At 43.3% G+C, this 14,566-nt stretch overlaps 1 protein-coding gene across 1 annotated transcript in view; it reads left to right on the top strand.

The window, feature by feature from the left end:
* Positions 1 to 12,563, top strand: part of LOC146189804 (gamma-glutamyl hydrolase-like) — a 39,143-nt gene extending 26,580 nt beyond the window's left edge. The window contains exons 4-11 of the mRNA XM_084603326.1: positions 1,017 to 1,134; positions 4,238 to 4,288; positions 5,099 to 5,183; positions 7,372 to 7,510; positions 8,249 to 8,355; positions 9,685 to 9,775; positions 11,049 to 11,195; positions 12,307 to 12,563. Of these exons, the coding sequence (XP_084459452.1) occupies positions 1,017 to 1,134; positions 4,238 to 4,288; positions 5,099 to 5,183; positions 7,372 to 7,510; positions 8,249 to 8,355; positions 9,685 to 9,775; positions 11,049 to 11,195; positions 12,307 to 12,428 (860 nt within the window). The 3' untranslated portion in view covers positions 12,429 to 12,563. The remainder of the gene's footprint in view (positions 1 to 1,016; positions 1,135 to 4,237; positions 4,289 to 5,098; positions 5,184 to 7,371; positions 7,511 to 8,248; positions 8,356 to 9,684; positions 9,776 to 11,048; positions 11,196 to 12,306) is intronic.
* Positions 12,564 to 14,566: the final 2,003 nt, after the last annotated feature.

The raw sequence follows: 14,566 nt of genomic DNA, 5'->3' as shown, positions 1-14,566 counted from the left end.
TATCGCGATAGAGGCGATGTCATTGCGCTGAATGAACCAAATTTTCCTGCAGCGGATTTGGACTAGGTTACTAATCTCTCCTAGAATCCTCGCGTTGTACACGATCAATCAATGAACCAATCAATTAAATCAACATAAGTTGGTGTTTACAAACATCTTCAGTAATAGCAGTGCAATCGACTCCTGCGAAAATAGATGGTCGTAATATCGTCAATCTTAATTTTTATTTAGCGAACCTACACTGGCAAAATGGGCTTTCATTCCGCAAGCAGTTTCCATTATAAAGCAATATTTTTACCAACGTGTCGTCGTGTGTGGTCACGTGAGTGACCTGTGCCCTTGCTCTTGCTACATTCCTGTGTCCCATCTTACATCCTTTAGTTCTTTGCAGCAGTTTTCACATAAAGCGAATTTTCTAGACGGCAAAGCTCTGCGTAGGCTATTTGGCGTATGACTGAAAAACTACTTTCTATGAACTGAATTTTCAAAGCGCAGGACAAATTTTTATACATTATGATTCTTTAGCAGTAGTAACGCATGTTTCTCCTAAGAAACGTCTGTTATGCGATCAATCTGAAATAAAGACCACCCTTCGTGATCAATAGGGATTGTGATTAATTTCTATTGATCAGGAGGCGCGGTCTTCATTTCAGATTGGTCACGTAACAGACGTCTACGATTCAACGTCCAGATCTGCTGGCTGGGACGGGACCATATGTCATATAGCATGATATTAACTGGATCGTGTTTCGTGACACATAATTAGGAGACGCGATTATCAATACCGTTATTCCTTCTTGCAAGGAACCTCGTGGAGAGTTGAAAATTTCGGAGGTTTCATCTTGTCTGAGACTGAGGCTTGCATTAAGTTACAGTATGCCATATCTGTGACTATCGTTCCTGACATTATATACGGGAGATGTGTAATTTTGCGTGAGATAGGTTGCCGGGAAATAATCGCAAACCGCGTCTTTGAGAACGGTCTGAAAGGTACAGCAGCTTATGGAAACACGCAGGGATCGTGGCCCAGCACCTGTACAGCCATGCGTACAACCCCAGCAGGACCAGCACCTACATCGCCGCTTCCTACGTGAAGTACATCGAATCCGCCGGCGGTCGAGTGGTTCCCATTTTGTAAGCGTCCGTGTTGGGATCTCCTGCAATGCGACGCTTTCGTGCTTTGGTGCCATCCACTGCAAACCATGACAAATACTATTGCGCCATTTTGTTTGCAAAAGAAAGTTCAATCATTGTGGCGACGCACTGGCACGCCAGATCGCCAGTTCTGAGCACTCAGTGCATAGGTTTGAATATGTGTGCGCGTGCAGCAGCTAAATGATTCGGGAAGGGCTAAGTGAAGGCAAGAATTGGTGAGGAGGTTCCCCTAATGGGGGCATTTCAGAAAATAGAAGCAATTCTATAAATCACTTTGTTGGCATTGGGATTCGAACCGAGGTTCTTTGTGTGCCGGGCGGGAACGCAACATTTAGACCAGGAAGTATTGCTGTGCCGAGAGTGTTAGAGGGGCACCCAGTGAACGCGTTGCGGTGCGTAGGACTTCTTAACACATGCCTGGGATCTGTACTATTGTAACAGTAACCACTTCCACTCCTAACAGGAAGTTTAAGCGTCATTATGTTCTTTTTTCAGTAGCGGATTGCTAATAATAATTGCTTTCCTTCCCAAGAACAAGAAGTAAAGAGTGGGAGTACGTCGAACCTGAAATCGGTGGCAATCCCCGCTTGAGTATGAATTCCCTTGCGATGGAGCAATAATTCACAAATGCAAGCCAGAACAGCTGCCATTTGATTATCCCCTGATTTGCATTCCGCATTTCGACACCCGGCACAACTAAATGTGATGTGTTGTAAGCTTGGGATTTGTCTTCCCTGAGTGCGACTAGCTAAGATATTTAATTTACACCGATGTGGTGCGCAAGGCCCTTGTATATTAAAGCAACGCACCTCTGACCGGAGCGTAAGTCGACAACCTCTTGACCATTCCCACTTCACGAAACGTGGGAAATATTCCAAAGAAAAATTTCAAAAAGCAACTGCAGATAAAATTACCAATGCGCTGAAACATAATGAATCAAGCACATCGCACCAGCTCGTTCCCATTCGTCTGTGTAAATTTACGCTGTGCTGATAAAATATCGATGAAAAAATAACGCAGTTGTAATCGATTGCTCTTGTGCGATTCCTATAGGAAGTGGAGTTTACTTCAATAAGCTTGGCCCTTTGTCTAGGGAGTAACAAGCGAACGGATAAGGCTTCACGCGAACTGTTTTCTCTCGCTTGCTTTCCTTGAAAAAAATTGACCTGTCACCTTTTTCTCATCTCTCAACAAGCGCGTACAGCTTCCATGTCAATCTTCTATCTCTCTTCTTGTGTCGGCAGTTTAGCACCAGAATTAATTAGCATAACGTTCTTGTAGAGAGCAGTGTTATGCTACCGTTGATGTAACTGAAATGAGCGCATGAACAGTTTTTTCAGTCTTGTTAACGGTGGCGGTAGCATGGTAGTAGCGACTTCGACGACCTCTGGCGGCGCTGCATGGTTTATACACAAATGCAACACACGCACAAGTCGTATAGCCAACTAGCCCGCTCGCAAGTACTACTGAGGTAGTAGCGAGTTTTAACATCTTCGAATTTGCGCATGAGCACGGCTCGCGAGCTTCGAACGCCGGCCCTGATGACAAGGCGGCTACGGATTTTTGTGTCGGTCTAATCTTCCGCAATCAGCTTTACACACACTGGTATGCTTAGCCGAAGTAGCGCCAATAAGGCCCCCAGTCAGCTTCAGTGCACTGTGGTAGATCGTCCCTCAGGGTTGAAACTGGATAATTATAAAGCGGTTCCTCCTCGCTTTTACACTTAGGTTATTCTCAACTGTGCCTTTTGAGTGTATTCCAGGTTCCTTTCCGGACGTCGTTCGTCGAAAATTCGGCGTCAGTACAGGCGTTGGCGTTGTGAGTGATAAATCACCAGTACGGCGCTGGCAGGCGGTAACTGGCAGTTGAAATGACCACGCACTGACTGGATGTACGGTCGCCTGCCGTTACGTCCGGCAGGAGCTGCCATCTCTGGCCTCTCCTTTCATATTGGAGGGTGATGTCAGACTCAACCTGCCAGGAGTCCTGCATTCGCGTTACCCCCAATGCCACCGCGCTGGCAGGTTCATATGGCTAGGTTAGAGTGGGTCTTTATATGTGGGCTGGCAGTCTACGCTGTCGCATCGTTCCTTTATAGGACGCCTAAGCTCCTTAAGCGTCCCTCATAATATTTTTATGCACAACGCCGACAGCGCAGGCACAACCGGAGTTTCAGCAGAATGAGGCCTATGTCGCTAATACGCCACATTCGCCATTGCGATGTGATCTTGATATATCATGAAGGCCGGCCCGTTATTTGATGTGCCTAAATCATATAGCGTTTAATCTCTGTTTTTAACTTTCGAGGACACACTTTTTCCCGTCTAACTGAAATATTGCCGTGAACGATTAAAATCTTTATAATTCTTATCTTTCGACAGCCGCCGGCATGTGACCTTATCACTGTGTATGGACCGATTTTGTATTCTTTGTTGGTTCATGCTCGTTGTCGCGAGATGCTGCCTAATCATTTTATTTGTCGCGCGGTTAAGATGCGCCGAGATGTATCTAGAAGATTCCGGCCACTCACATGAGTTTCTACAATGTTCCAGGTTATGCTAGGCACCATTTGCGGCTTTATCAAGATGTGTCCTCGACGGAGTTAGTAACTCAACGACCAGCGAGCATGTTAGCTGCTATCGCCCCGCCGAGATGTTCAGTTATTTTGAGGGCGCATGTCAGCCCAATACAATGTTACTTTCCGTGCTGCTACACCTGTGTGTTCTTTTGTGATCACAGCATTGCCACCGCCACTTGATAATATCGTTTATGCTGTTGTATCGTTAGCAAGATTCCTTTCGAGATCATCCCGCAGTGTTAGCATACGTTTCTACTTCCGATGCACTTTAGCGGGGAAAAACCTTTGCGAAACAGACTATCTCCTCTTTCTTTAGTCTCAATTACGTTTATATATCTGTCATGTGAGGCCCTGCAATGGTGCTTTAGTCGTACTTTTATGAAAATCCGTCTTTTGTATTCTAGAGCACCTGTCGTCGTTGTCACTCGTGAAAATAAGTTTTTAGAACACTTGTTTCGGTGGCTTGAGTAACATCGATTTCTTACAGTTCTTTTACGATTGCAGCGTCAACAAAACCAAAGACTACTACATAGATGTATTCAACTCCGTGAACGGGTGAGTGTTTTTAATAGTTAATGATTGCTGTTACAGTCGTCTTGATAATTGGCGTAAAAGCGCCTTTTAAGTGGCGTTGCTGCAGCAGCTTGATGGCTAGTGGGATATTATGATTCCGACATTCTTTTAGACTATGTATAGGAAGTTGTGCAGATTTCCCATGGTAGTTATTAGATGCAATGCAAATAAGCTGCCAATACGAGAAATTTTTGGGCATCTCACCGTCAATACTGGTAATCGACATACATGATCCAGTCTCCTGACAGATACAATATTATAATACGCAGTGAACTAACGCGATTTAGCAAAGCCTTGGACATCGTACAACTCATAAGAGCACATCACTGCATAACTTGTACTAACTATAGCTGGTAACATGGCTTAATGGTTATCCTTCTGAATTTATATAATAAAGTTACAGCATATCATATCATAGACATGAGATCATAGACTACAACGATGCCGCATAGCTTGTAAAACATAGCTCATCTTACGATAATACAGCGTATGCAAATGTTGCTTAACAACATAATGTACATATTATACCGTAATCGGACATATTGGCTTAATGTAAACAAACAGAATTCTGCCGACCGTAACCCGACCAATTGGTTTACCCTTTTGTGAGATAACGGCATTCTGTCTACGATATGACTTCGGCAGTATACGTAATAAGTTGGAAGTGGCGCGATGGTATTGGCCAGCTTGTGTGTAGCCTGTCTTCGTAGTGAATTGGGAAAGAACAAAACATGCCCTATCAATTTATTCTGATCGACCCCGCAGCATTCATTATTTTTATCTTTGTTGCAGAGTGCTATTCCCTGGTGGCGAGGCAGACCTCGAAAGCTCCGGCTACTTGGATGCCGCCAAGATCGTATATGATCTCGCCGTACAGGTACTCATTTGACTGCATTTAACGAGGTTATCGTGGCAGGGTGAAAATGCAAGAGAGTGAACTAGACACGAAGGTGTTTATGCACAAACGTCAGGTAGGGGTGGCTGTAACCACATCGACATAATCCGCTGTGCCCTTAAGTGGCACAATTCCTCTGCTTCGCCAGACATTAGGGATGTGCACAACACTTGTTTCTGCTGGGTAGAGAGTGTTCCACAGAGTACACAAAGGTGGCGAATCACCTTTTCTTTGGACTGCCATAAGCAGGTGCATATAGCTAGCGAAAGGCGCACAGAACCAGCGGCTCCTTCATGTTTTGAAAGCTAAAAAAATGCAGGATTTTCTGACACAGATTTTAAGTGAGCTTTATAACGACACCTTAGGAAGCACATTTCAGAAATGTCGATTTGTTTCCGTGGCTTACGCTTGTTCAGAGGTACGGCTCTTCTTTGGAACTGTGCATTTGGTTTCAGTAGGCGGATACTGAAGATCTCTTATGAACACATTACCTTTGCAGATTTCTCCTAGAATGTTAATTGTACTCCTTCCTCCAACTTATGCATGTCCAATGTAATTTGATGATGCATGTTTAACGGGACACCCCTTTAATACAAAAGAAAGCTAGAAAAGAGCACCTATTTATTTGTTTCTTGTATGCCGCTATCGCTGAAGAACAGTACTTCTTGCTTTCATGTTTGGTATCCCTAATTTTCAATGTAGGTCTTTGGCTTCCTAGCCTTATGTTTTTATTTTTTTTTTCAAAGACGAGGTAGTAACATGCACTTCCTTCTAGTTAATTTTCAGATGCTGTATTTTAATTTCACCGAAAAGATATTTTCCCGCTTAAGAAAGACAGTTTGTTACTCCTTCAGCTTTAAAAGAAAAGAATACTAGCTGGGAATTTCTTTCAGTGATGTGAAAAATTTTGCCCAAAGTGTCGTAATTGGTGGAAATAGCACCTAAATGACGCGACTTCAGATACGCCAGCCCTAATGGTGCATATTGGACTTGAAATTAAAAAAAAAAAAAGACGACTCTTCCGGTGGCGAGACATAAGCACCAAAAATGGTGGACGGCGTTCTACATCGGTCACTGTTTTGCAAAGTATTGCTTGCTACGGAAGCTATATGGGATAAAAATCATCTTATTCCCCATATCCAGGATGCAAAGTTCTTGAAAGAAAGGCATAGCTACCATTTGTGGCGCAGTCTCAAAAAAGCTGAGAGGCTGTTTAGTACTGAGTGTTCTACGTATAGCATGTATGTAAAAGGGATGAACTTCCTACGTTTCCATGTGCGCTCTAGCTCACCCCTTTCCTTTGTCCAGCAATGGTACGTGTTTGTTTTTATGACGAAAACATTAACGGCCTCATTAGCATCGGGCCCCGACAGCGCGGTGTCAAGAAAAAAAGTGATCCCAAAAAAAGTCTTTATGACATCAATGGGGCAGTCATGGGGTCGTAGCGGTGCTATAGACAGTCACCGCTGTAGATACACGTGACTAGTGTTAATTCCTTTTACTCCTCCTCTTTATTCTCCTCAATCCACCACGTAATCAATTTTATGCCGCTTCTTGGAACATCTTAATCCATCAGATTACATATAATAGTGCACATCTTAATCCACGCCAGACTTTTATTCGCAGCACGAAAGTAGTCTTAAGAGCCTTGTGCATCAGCAATTTTTATTTCGTTTCATTGCGCCTAGTGCTATGAATCTACCACTTCCAGCTGGTCCAAGTTGCAGCCTCAACTGGTCCAGATGTACTATACATCGACGATCACACTGTTATCTCGAATAAAATCCCGCAAAGAAAGCCGTCAAAAATGCTTTGAAGATACCATGAGAGCGAGAAATGTGCGACCGCATCGAATACAATGTTTCTTTGAAAGCCGTGACCATGTGATATCTAGAAATGGGCGATACTGTACATACCCTCGGAGTGACAGCATGAAGGTGTACTAGTTTACTGAGAGTCCACGAGGCACTCAGAGACTGTGTGGGCTGGTCGGAGATGCTCTTGCACCAGGACAAAGAGTATGTGGTGGTCCACCAGAAAGATGCGCATCACACTGAGACAAATTGGTGTATAGTCGATTATAACCCGGCTCGAGTATGATCATGTTTTGGCGTGTCCAAAACGTTTCTCAGAATCCGCCTTGGCAATTTTTCTGTCGCAAATCGCAAAGGCCAACAAGAATGGCACAAAGTTTCCTCTCTGGGGCACCTGCCTGGGCTTCGAGGCGCTGTCTCGTCTGGCCATCGACAAGCTAGTCCTGAGGCCCTGCTTTGCCGAGGACCTTCCGCTCCCGTTGAACTTCACTCGCGGTGAGCTGAAATCTTGTTCCTCCTTAAAGGGCCCGGAAAATAGAGGACATCAAGAAAGTCACGTCCTACTGACAGGGGGCTCCCGGTACATCACGTCCTGCTTTAAAGTAGACGATCTAGTAGTAGTAAATGTAGATGATTTAGTGCTGTGCGGAAGAAACTCGGTCGCCTTAAAGTTAACTATTACTGCTACTACTTGTGGCTTTGGGATATCCTTGGAGGGGAGGGAGGATACTGGTCGCGACCTATGTTGGCCATCTTCTGTGGCGCCATTCTTGGCGAGCGTGGGGTAGGGAAAGGGAGATGTTAAGATGTGATTGGATATAATACTAGGCTGGTGGCAGGCGAACCGTTCAAAACAGGCCGGTAGGGTGATGGTTCGTGGATACTACCAAAATACATGAAAACATGGGCCGTATTGCTACTGGGACAGGCAGCCACATTATACTAACTACATACACATAAGTTCTATGAATTGCTTTCAGAATGAGGAGTTCGTGAGCTCAGTGCTCGGTGCCCTCATCTAAACTCAGTTTTATTCGTGCCCAAAAACAATAAAAATATCAGAGAGAAAGAAACTTATAATCTACGCTGCTACTAATGAAGCTGTTTTTTGTGGACCAAATAGCAGTTTTTCAAAAGTGTGCGCCAGTGTTTGAAATGTTTGCACCATATTCGTATTTGTTTGCCTTTTTTACTTGAAATAAACATCGCCTGAACATTCTGTGCACTGCGAAGGTTTCCGTGAGAGCCGGTTGTTCGACGGGCTTCCCAGGACTTTGGAGAAGGCTTTGAAGAAGGAGGCCATCACGTATAATTCTCATCGAAACTGCCTGACACCACAGGTATGGAGGCAAACCTATGTTACTGTCGCAAGATCAATCCTCTAATCCATCGAGTGTTTTATTAATCCTGATTGGTCAGTCAGTTCCTCTTTCTTAAAGTTTCATTAACAAGGCGTTGTGCTTATGGTTAAACAGTTCTTGCTCGACAAACCAACAGCGTGGACCTTCCCCAAAGCGTTAAAGGCTGGCTCCCAATCATTAAAACAATGTGACATTTGAGTGGCTTGAAAATAAGCCCATCAGTATAATGGCTCTTAATTATGTTTTTTTTTTCAGGTAACTTGAAATTACTCCCGCATTTTACATTTTCGCAAGAAAGTCGCACTATGAATATGTTCCGAAATAAATTCTGCTCGTTACTTTGAAACTCGCGTCAACCCTTACTTCGGCATATCACTAGGTTGTACACTGGTGTCACGGCATATGTACTTGTATATGCCTTAGCAACGAATGTCTCTCGTTGTTTTGTATAATACAATGCTAGAGTGATTTCCAACGTGTTTTTAATATATATGTATATATTACCCTTATAAATCGTTGCTGTGTCTGTTTTTTTTTGGCGTTCGCTTGAGATCAAATTCATAATTTCACTCCTGGCCCGGGGTGGCCGGGCTTAGGTTCACTGCGAGGAAACGCTAAGTATCCAAGTTTGCTAATTTATTTCAAGGCTCACTAGAGCGGCGTCCGCCTTAGCCGTTCTGCCGCTTCAGGACGTTATGTCCCAAAATTAAACACCGATTCCTAGCAATCGTATTTTCTAGGGAGCTCGACTAATGTGCCCAAAGATGCAGAATAGAGTCCCGGCCTCAGCGGCCGCTTTTCGATGGAGCAGAAAAGCAAGACGCCCGTGTACTGTGCGATGTCAGTGTGCGTTAAAGACGCCAGGCGGTCGGAATTTCCGGAGCCATCCCCTACGGCGTCTCTCATAACATGAGTCGCTTTGGGATGCTAAACCCCTCAAATCAAATTTAATCAAATATTCGAATTGATTCCTGCTGTTTTAAGGCAACTTCTTGATGTGGTTCACAGTTCTTGATAAAGCGCAATGGATGTGACATGCTGTTGGTTTTGTCGCGATATATCTGCCTCGAGGTTCGGCACAGGGAGGCATTACAGCCTCTTCCCGCTGGGCGTGGGCATATTGGAGAGCTGCATTTTACGAAATTATTAAATTCTAACTACATAAAATTTATACTTGCAAACGTTTACTACAGATAGTTGGCGTCCTTGTTGCGTGATCAGATGCATATAACATATACGTGGCAACAAAATAACTCTGATGCAAAAATATTTTCCTACTATTGCTTGCATTGATTTTCTCTTGTGCAGAACTTCACCGCTTTCGGCCTGGACCGGTTTTTCCGGCCGTTGTCAACTAACGTCGAGCCGGATGGCGTACAATTTATCTCCAGCATGGAAGGCAAGCTATCATGGGGCTCTGCTATGTTCACGGTCATGGTCATTATATGTGATCAACGGTCATGAATTCATAATACATTTGAAGTAACTGACTGGAATGATGAACGGGATGTGGGCACAATACGCGATTCTTTGGCAGCTTGGCACATGCAATTGTTAGGAGAGCTGATGCACATGGTTTTCATATTGCATTCCTTGGAAGAATACGAACGTTATCAACGGTAAACATGCTCTTTTTTTTCATCGATTTTCTCCCTACTGCATCAATAACTCACTGTTCAGTTTTTAGGCATCAATCTTTATTTTTTCCGCTGATTAAGCTGTTGTCGTAAGAAACCCCCAAAAATGAATCGGCTAACATTAATTTTGAAATACAAATGGGAGGTGTTTTTTGCTAGGAATATATTCTTTGCTGTACAAAGCTTTATAAATGCGTTTGAATTAGTGTCCCCGATTGACCGAAGTCTGTTATTTTGGTGTTTTTTGAAGTCATTGCTACCCTTTCGGAGGCCTGCGCTCCCTACCCACCCATCCTCGCCCTCCACCTGTTTTCTACTTCCACACTCCTCCACCCAAAGTCAACCAACCTGCCTCCCACACTTTTCCACTCAAAAGCCCCACTGTTCTCGAGTTCATTCACCTTTGGAACGGAGAGCGACGTCCAAACTTAAGTCAAATACACAACGGGAAGGCGACCAGTGTTTAAGTGAAATGAAGAACCTCTATTGCCGACGCACATTTCTCGCGTCACATCATGTGGCCGGCTCTAAACGTTTGTGTTTCTTTCAGTTTGTGTCATCGAAGGAAAAAATACGGGCATTTTGGAACGGCACAATAAACATGAGTCTTTATCGAAATATCATATTCAGAGAATTCGACAACAGTTGAAGCATCACGCAGGTGAAACTGGTCGTTTTTGTCAAAAGTATACGGGCTGCCGTAAGATCGCGGAAAGAGTGGGTTGGCGAAAAAGGGGTAGCGGTGGCGTTGCAGTCTGCAGTCCTCGTCGGCTTCAACATACGTGAAATGAATTTGCGGCGTCACTACCCATTCTGTGAATTGTAATGTGTCCACCGATAAAATGAGAAGTCGTAAGCAGCTTGGTTACTTCTGGCAGACACGCTGCCATGTTTGAATCAGAACTATGCTCCACGTCGGTCTTTTCATACAATATACGGCTTCCACCAATGAGCGAAAAACATTCGCTTGTCAGACACACCATGGGTGGTTTTCAATTTCGCTTTACTTAAACTCTTGTCTTCCGTGTGTCGCAGCTCTTCAGTACCCGTTCTACGGAGTCCAGTTCCACCCTGAGAAGAACAACTTCGAATGGGCGTACAAGAAGGGACACGTGCACATTCCTCACTCCGAGAGCGCCGTGCGAGCGTCGCAGTATTTCGCCAACTTCTTTCTCCGAGAAGGTAAACACCCACTTCGTGTTCGTAAACAAGTGTGGCGCCATCATCGCCGGTGGAGCGTTAAACTTTTCTTCACTGCAGTATTGATTACGACGATGCTGCATGACACATCTGCTTTTCAAGAGGCAATGGAACTATACGTGACGTCACCTCGATAGATTTGTGTCGGCCTAACAGGCAGTGATGCAAGGTATTTCTTTTTGTGTACTATCTGAAGCGTCATCGTAGGAGACGTCACCGTCGGCAGTAAAGCCATTCTAAGGCAAATCGTAGGCATGAAGGCGAGCATGCTACCATTGTTAGCGGTGTCATTTGTTTGTTTCCACCTTGGAAGAAAAAACAAAACAAAACCTGTGGAGGAAGTGGGTCGATGGAAACTTATAATTTTCAAATTAATACTTGCTTATGGAGCGCGTGGTATACCGTGGCGAACAGTTCATCTTCAAAAATTTCAAGATGCAGGTTGTTTAAGCTTGAGCCGTGATGAAGTTTTATGCTTGTCCCGTGATGCAGCTTCAGAAAGCAGAAACTTATTTACTAATTTCGAAGTTACAAAAACAAACAAACCGAAATTTACAGCCATGGCTACTTTTTAATGATGATGTAGAACGCCTAACGAACATAGTTCCTTTTGTGGCTTTTAGTGTTACAGTGAAATATTGTCTGAAATCGCAGTCTACCTGTATTCAAGGTTTTACTCAAATATATCTAACATGACTTTAAGGGCGTACAAGGTACGTTTAACCACTTCATTAGCAGTCAACGTGGCCCCTGTTGCTGCCTTGAGTGACAGTATATATGAGGACGCAACTATACGTCAGCAGTTATAAACATAGCAAGTTTTCAGGGAAAAGACGATTTTTGTCTACTACGAAGTTTCTGTAAAATCTGTGGAGCTTTCCTTTGTATACGTATGTCTGCGCCTGGACGTATGAGCCGATTATTTTTTAATTGCTTCTTCAAATCTACCCCTCCACCCACCCCTTGAGCATTCTCCTGAGTACGGAACTTACAGTGGATGTTTAGTGCATTTAATAAACTTTGAATTCACGAATCACTGTACAGCATTACTTATTGATCATTTTTTATGCATTTTTTTAAATCTTCGACGCAGCCCGGAAGAACGACCACAGTTTTGCCACGCCTGAAGATGAGAGCAGCGCCCTGATCTACAATTACCCGGCGACCTACACTCAAGAACACTCAAGCTTTACGCAGATGTACATATTCCAGTGACCCGGATGTGACGCCAGAAACGCGGTGGTAACAAAAAACTACTGGAGGACTGCCATAGTTGCCGAACGACGTGATTTCCACAAAACAACCTCTTAACAGCTGCCTAGTATCGCAGAAAACATCTCACGTAACATGCGAAACATTTTCTGGCTCAGTTTTAATAAAATGGGCCGGAAGAGTATTCTGAGTGGTCATCTTTTACACCTTGAAATATTTTGCTCTCTTAACCCATTTCTTTAGCTTGATTTTGTTCGTTCTAATTTTGAACTATTGCACACGTGTGAGAAGTCAACAAGAAACCGGCAGAACTTCGTTCGGAACACCAAACCACGCTTGCCACTTGTATATCGGGTGAGACTGATGACGAATGTTCGTGGATACAGTCAGGATCACGATATATATCTTGCACAGTACAGAAGATCAACCCCTAGTAAAATCTTTAACGGAAAGAAAACATCACGACGTACCGTGTTTGTTGGGACATTTGAAGACACATGGATAGAAAGAACGTTTTCTGACAGGTCTCAACAACAGAAAGAGCCAGTGCAGACCAGTGTGCGTGACATTTATTATGCAGCGGATAATTTATTATTCATAGCCTGCTCATTTTATAATTGGAAAAAGACGCAACAAAATATATCTGGCATGAAATCGAACTAACTCACGAATTCCCCGCTAGGTTTCTTGCTTGAAATATACATAAAAAAAAAAGATGTGGTGGTCTTGGAAAAGGGCAGGACGTGTTGAATGAATGTTAGTCGCAAGATGAACACAACAATGAAGATGCCTTCATGAAGCATTGAACATGCAATGCACAGATTTGGCACCAATAACTGGTACGTACAGAGCGGCATCTGGCATATCAAACCTGACGTTCCGAATACACGCGTCGCAATTATGATGCGCTTCGAAAAAAACAAGCGGCAGGCTGTGCGATGACGATATACGAAATTTCGGACAAATTTCGAAAATTGCGTATGCTGTCCGCTTTGTTCCATAGCTGGAACAAAGGAAGTGGGTCGCGAATGTCGCGTAATCGCCATGGTCTTGTACAGCTTCTTTAAATGCAGATGGGACATTTGAAATCAGCAAGTGCAGGGCGATTATGAAAACATTCTGCAAGCTATCTCTGTAATATTCTTAATTGTCTACAATAAAGCTATAACTATAACCAGTGCTTAAAAGCACGAGCAATTTGCCTTATTGTATATATATATATATATATATATATATATATATATATATATATATATATATATATATATATATATATATATATATATATATATATATATATATATATATATATATATATATATATATATATAAATATATATATATATATATATATATATATATAAAAGTGAAAAATTGCTTCATACTGTTTCCAAGTTTATTTGTAGTCGACGTTTCGGCAGGAGCCCTGCCTTTCTCAAGACTGATGGTACATGATTCTTGTTTGTCTTCTTATAGAGTTGGCAAGTTGCTCGAACTTTACTCGCCGCTGTCAGGTTATTCTAACCAGCAGTGTCCACCTGGTTTTTTCATCAGGCTGGGCGCTCCCAGTGAGAACAAGAAAAATAATTTTCTCACCACCTGCAGCAAACAGGTTCCCCCACCTGTTTTCTTCTTTTGCTTAGCCCTCACACCTGTTAGCGAAAACCTCAAAGTATTTCACCATTCTACTGTCCCGCATATTTACTTACTTCTTTTTTTTATTTTTTTTTATTCTTTTTTTGAGGTTCATCTCCCGTCGCAAGTTGCTCGAACTTTACTCGCCGCTGTCAGGTTCTTCTAACCAGCAGTGTCCACCTGGTTTTCTCATCACGCTGGGCGCTCCCATCTTTTAGTGAGAACAGCAAACACCTTCCCCCACCTGTTTTCGTCTTCTTTTTTTCTTTTTTTTCTTCCTTCCAAGGTTGTTCCGCGGTTGCCTGTATTGTGTCTTGTATTGTATACAGATGACTCGCGGCGGCCAGTGCCTTGGGTTGATGGCCCATTGGGCCTAGCCTGCTCTCCGCACCTGTGTGTGTATGTGTGTGTTGTGCGTGTCCAGCTGACTCACCTGTGTGTGCCCATATTGTTTGTATCACCTCTGGCCAATTCTATAAGAAGACAAACAAGAATCATGTACCACC

The sequence above is a fragment of the Amblyomma maculatum genome, chromosome 5 (assembly GCF_055883805.1).
Source record: "Amblyomma maculatum isolate TAMU_Amacu chromosome 5, ASM5588380v1, whole genome shotgun sequence".
Lineage (NCBI taxonomy): Eukaryota > Metazoa > Arthropoda > Arachnida > Ixodida > Ixodidae > Amblyomma > Amblyomma maculatum.
The sequence above is the reverse complement of the archived record's forward strand: the minus strand, read 5'-3'. Positions and strand labels throughout refer to the sequence as shown.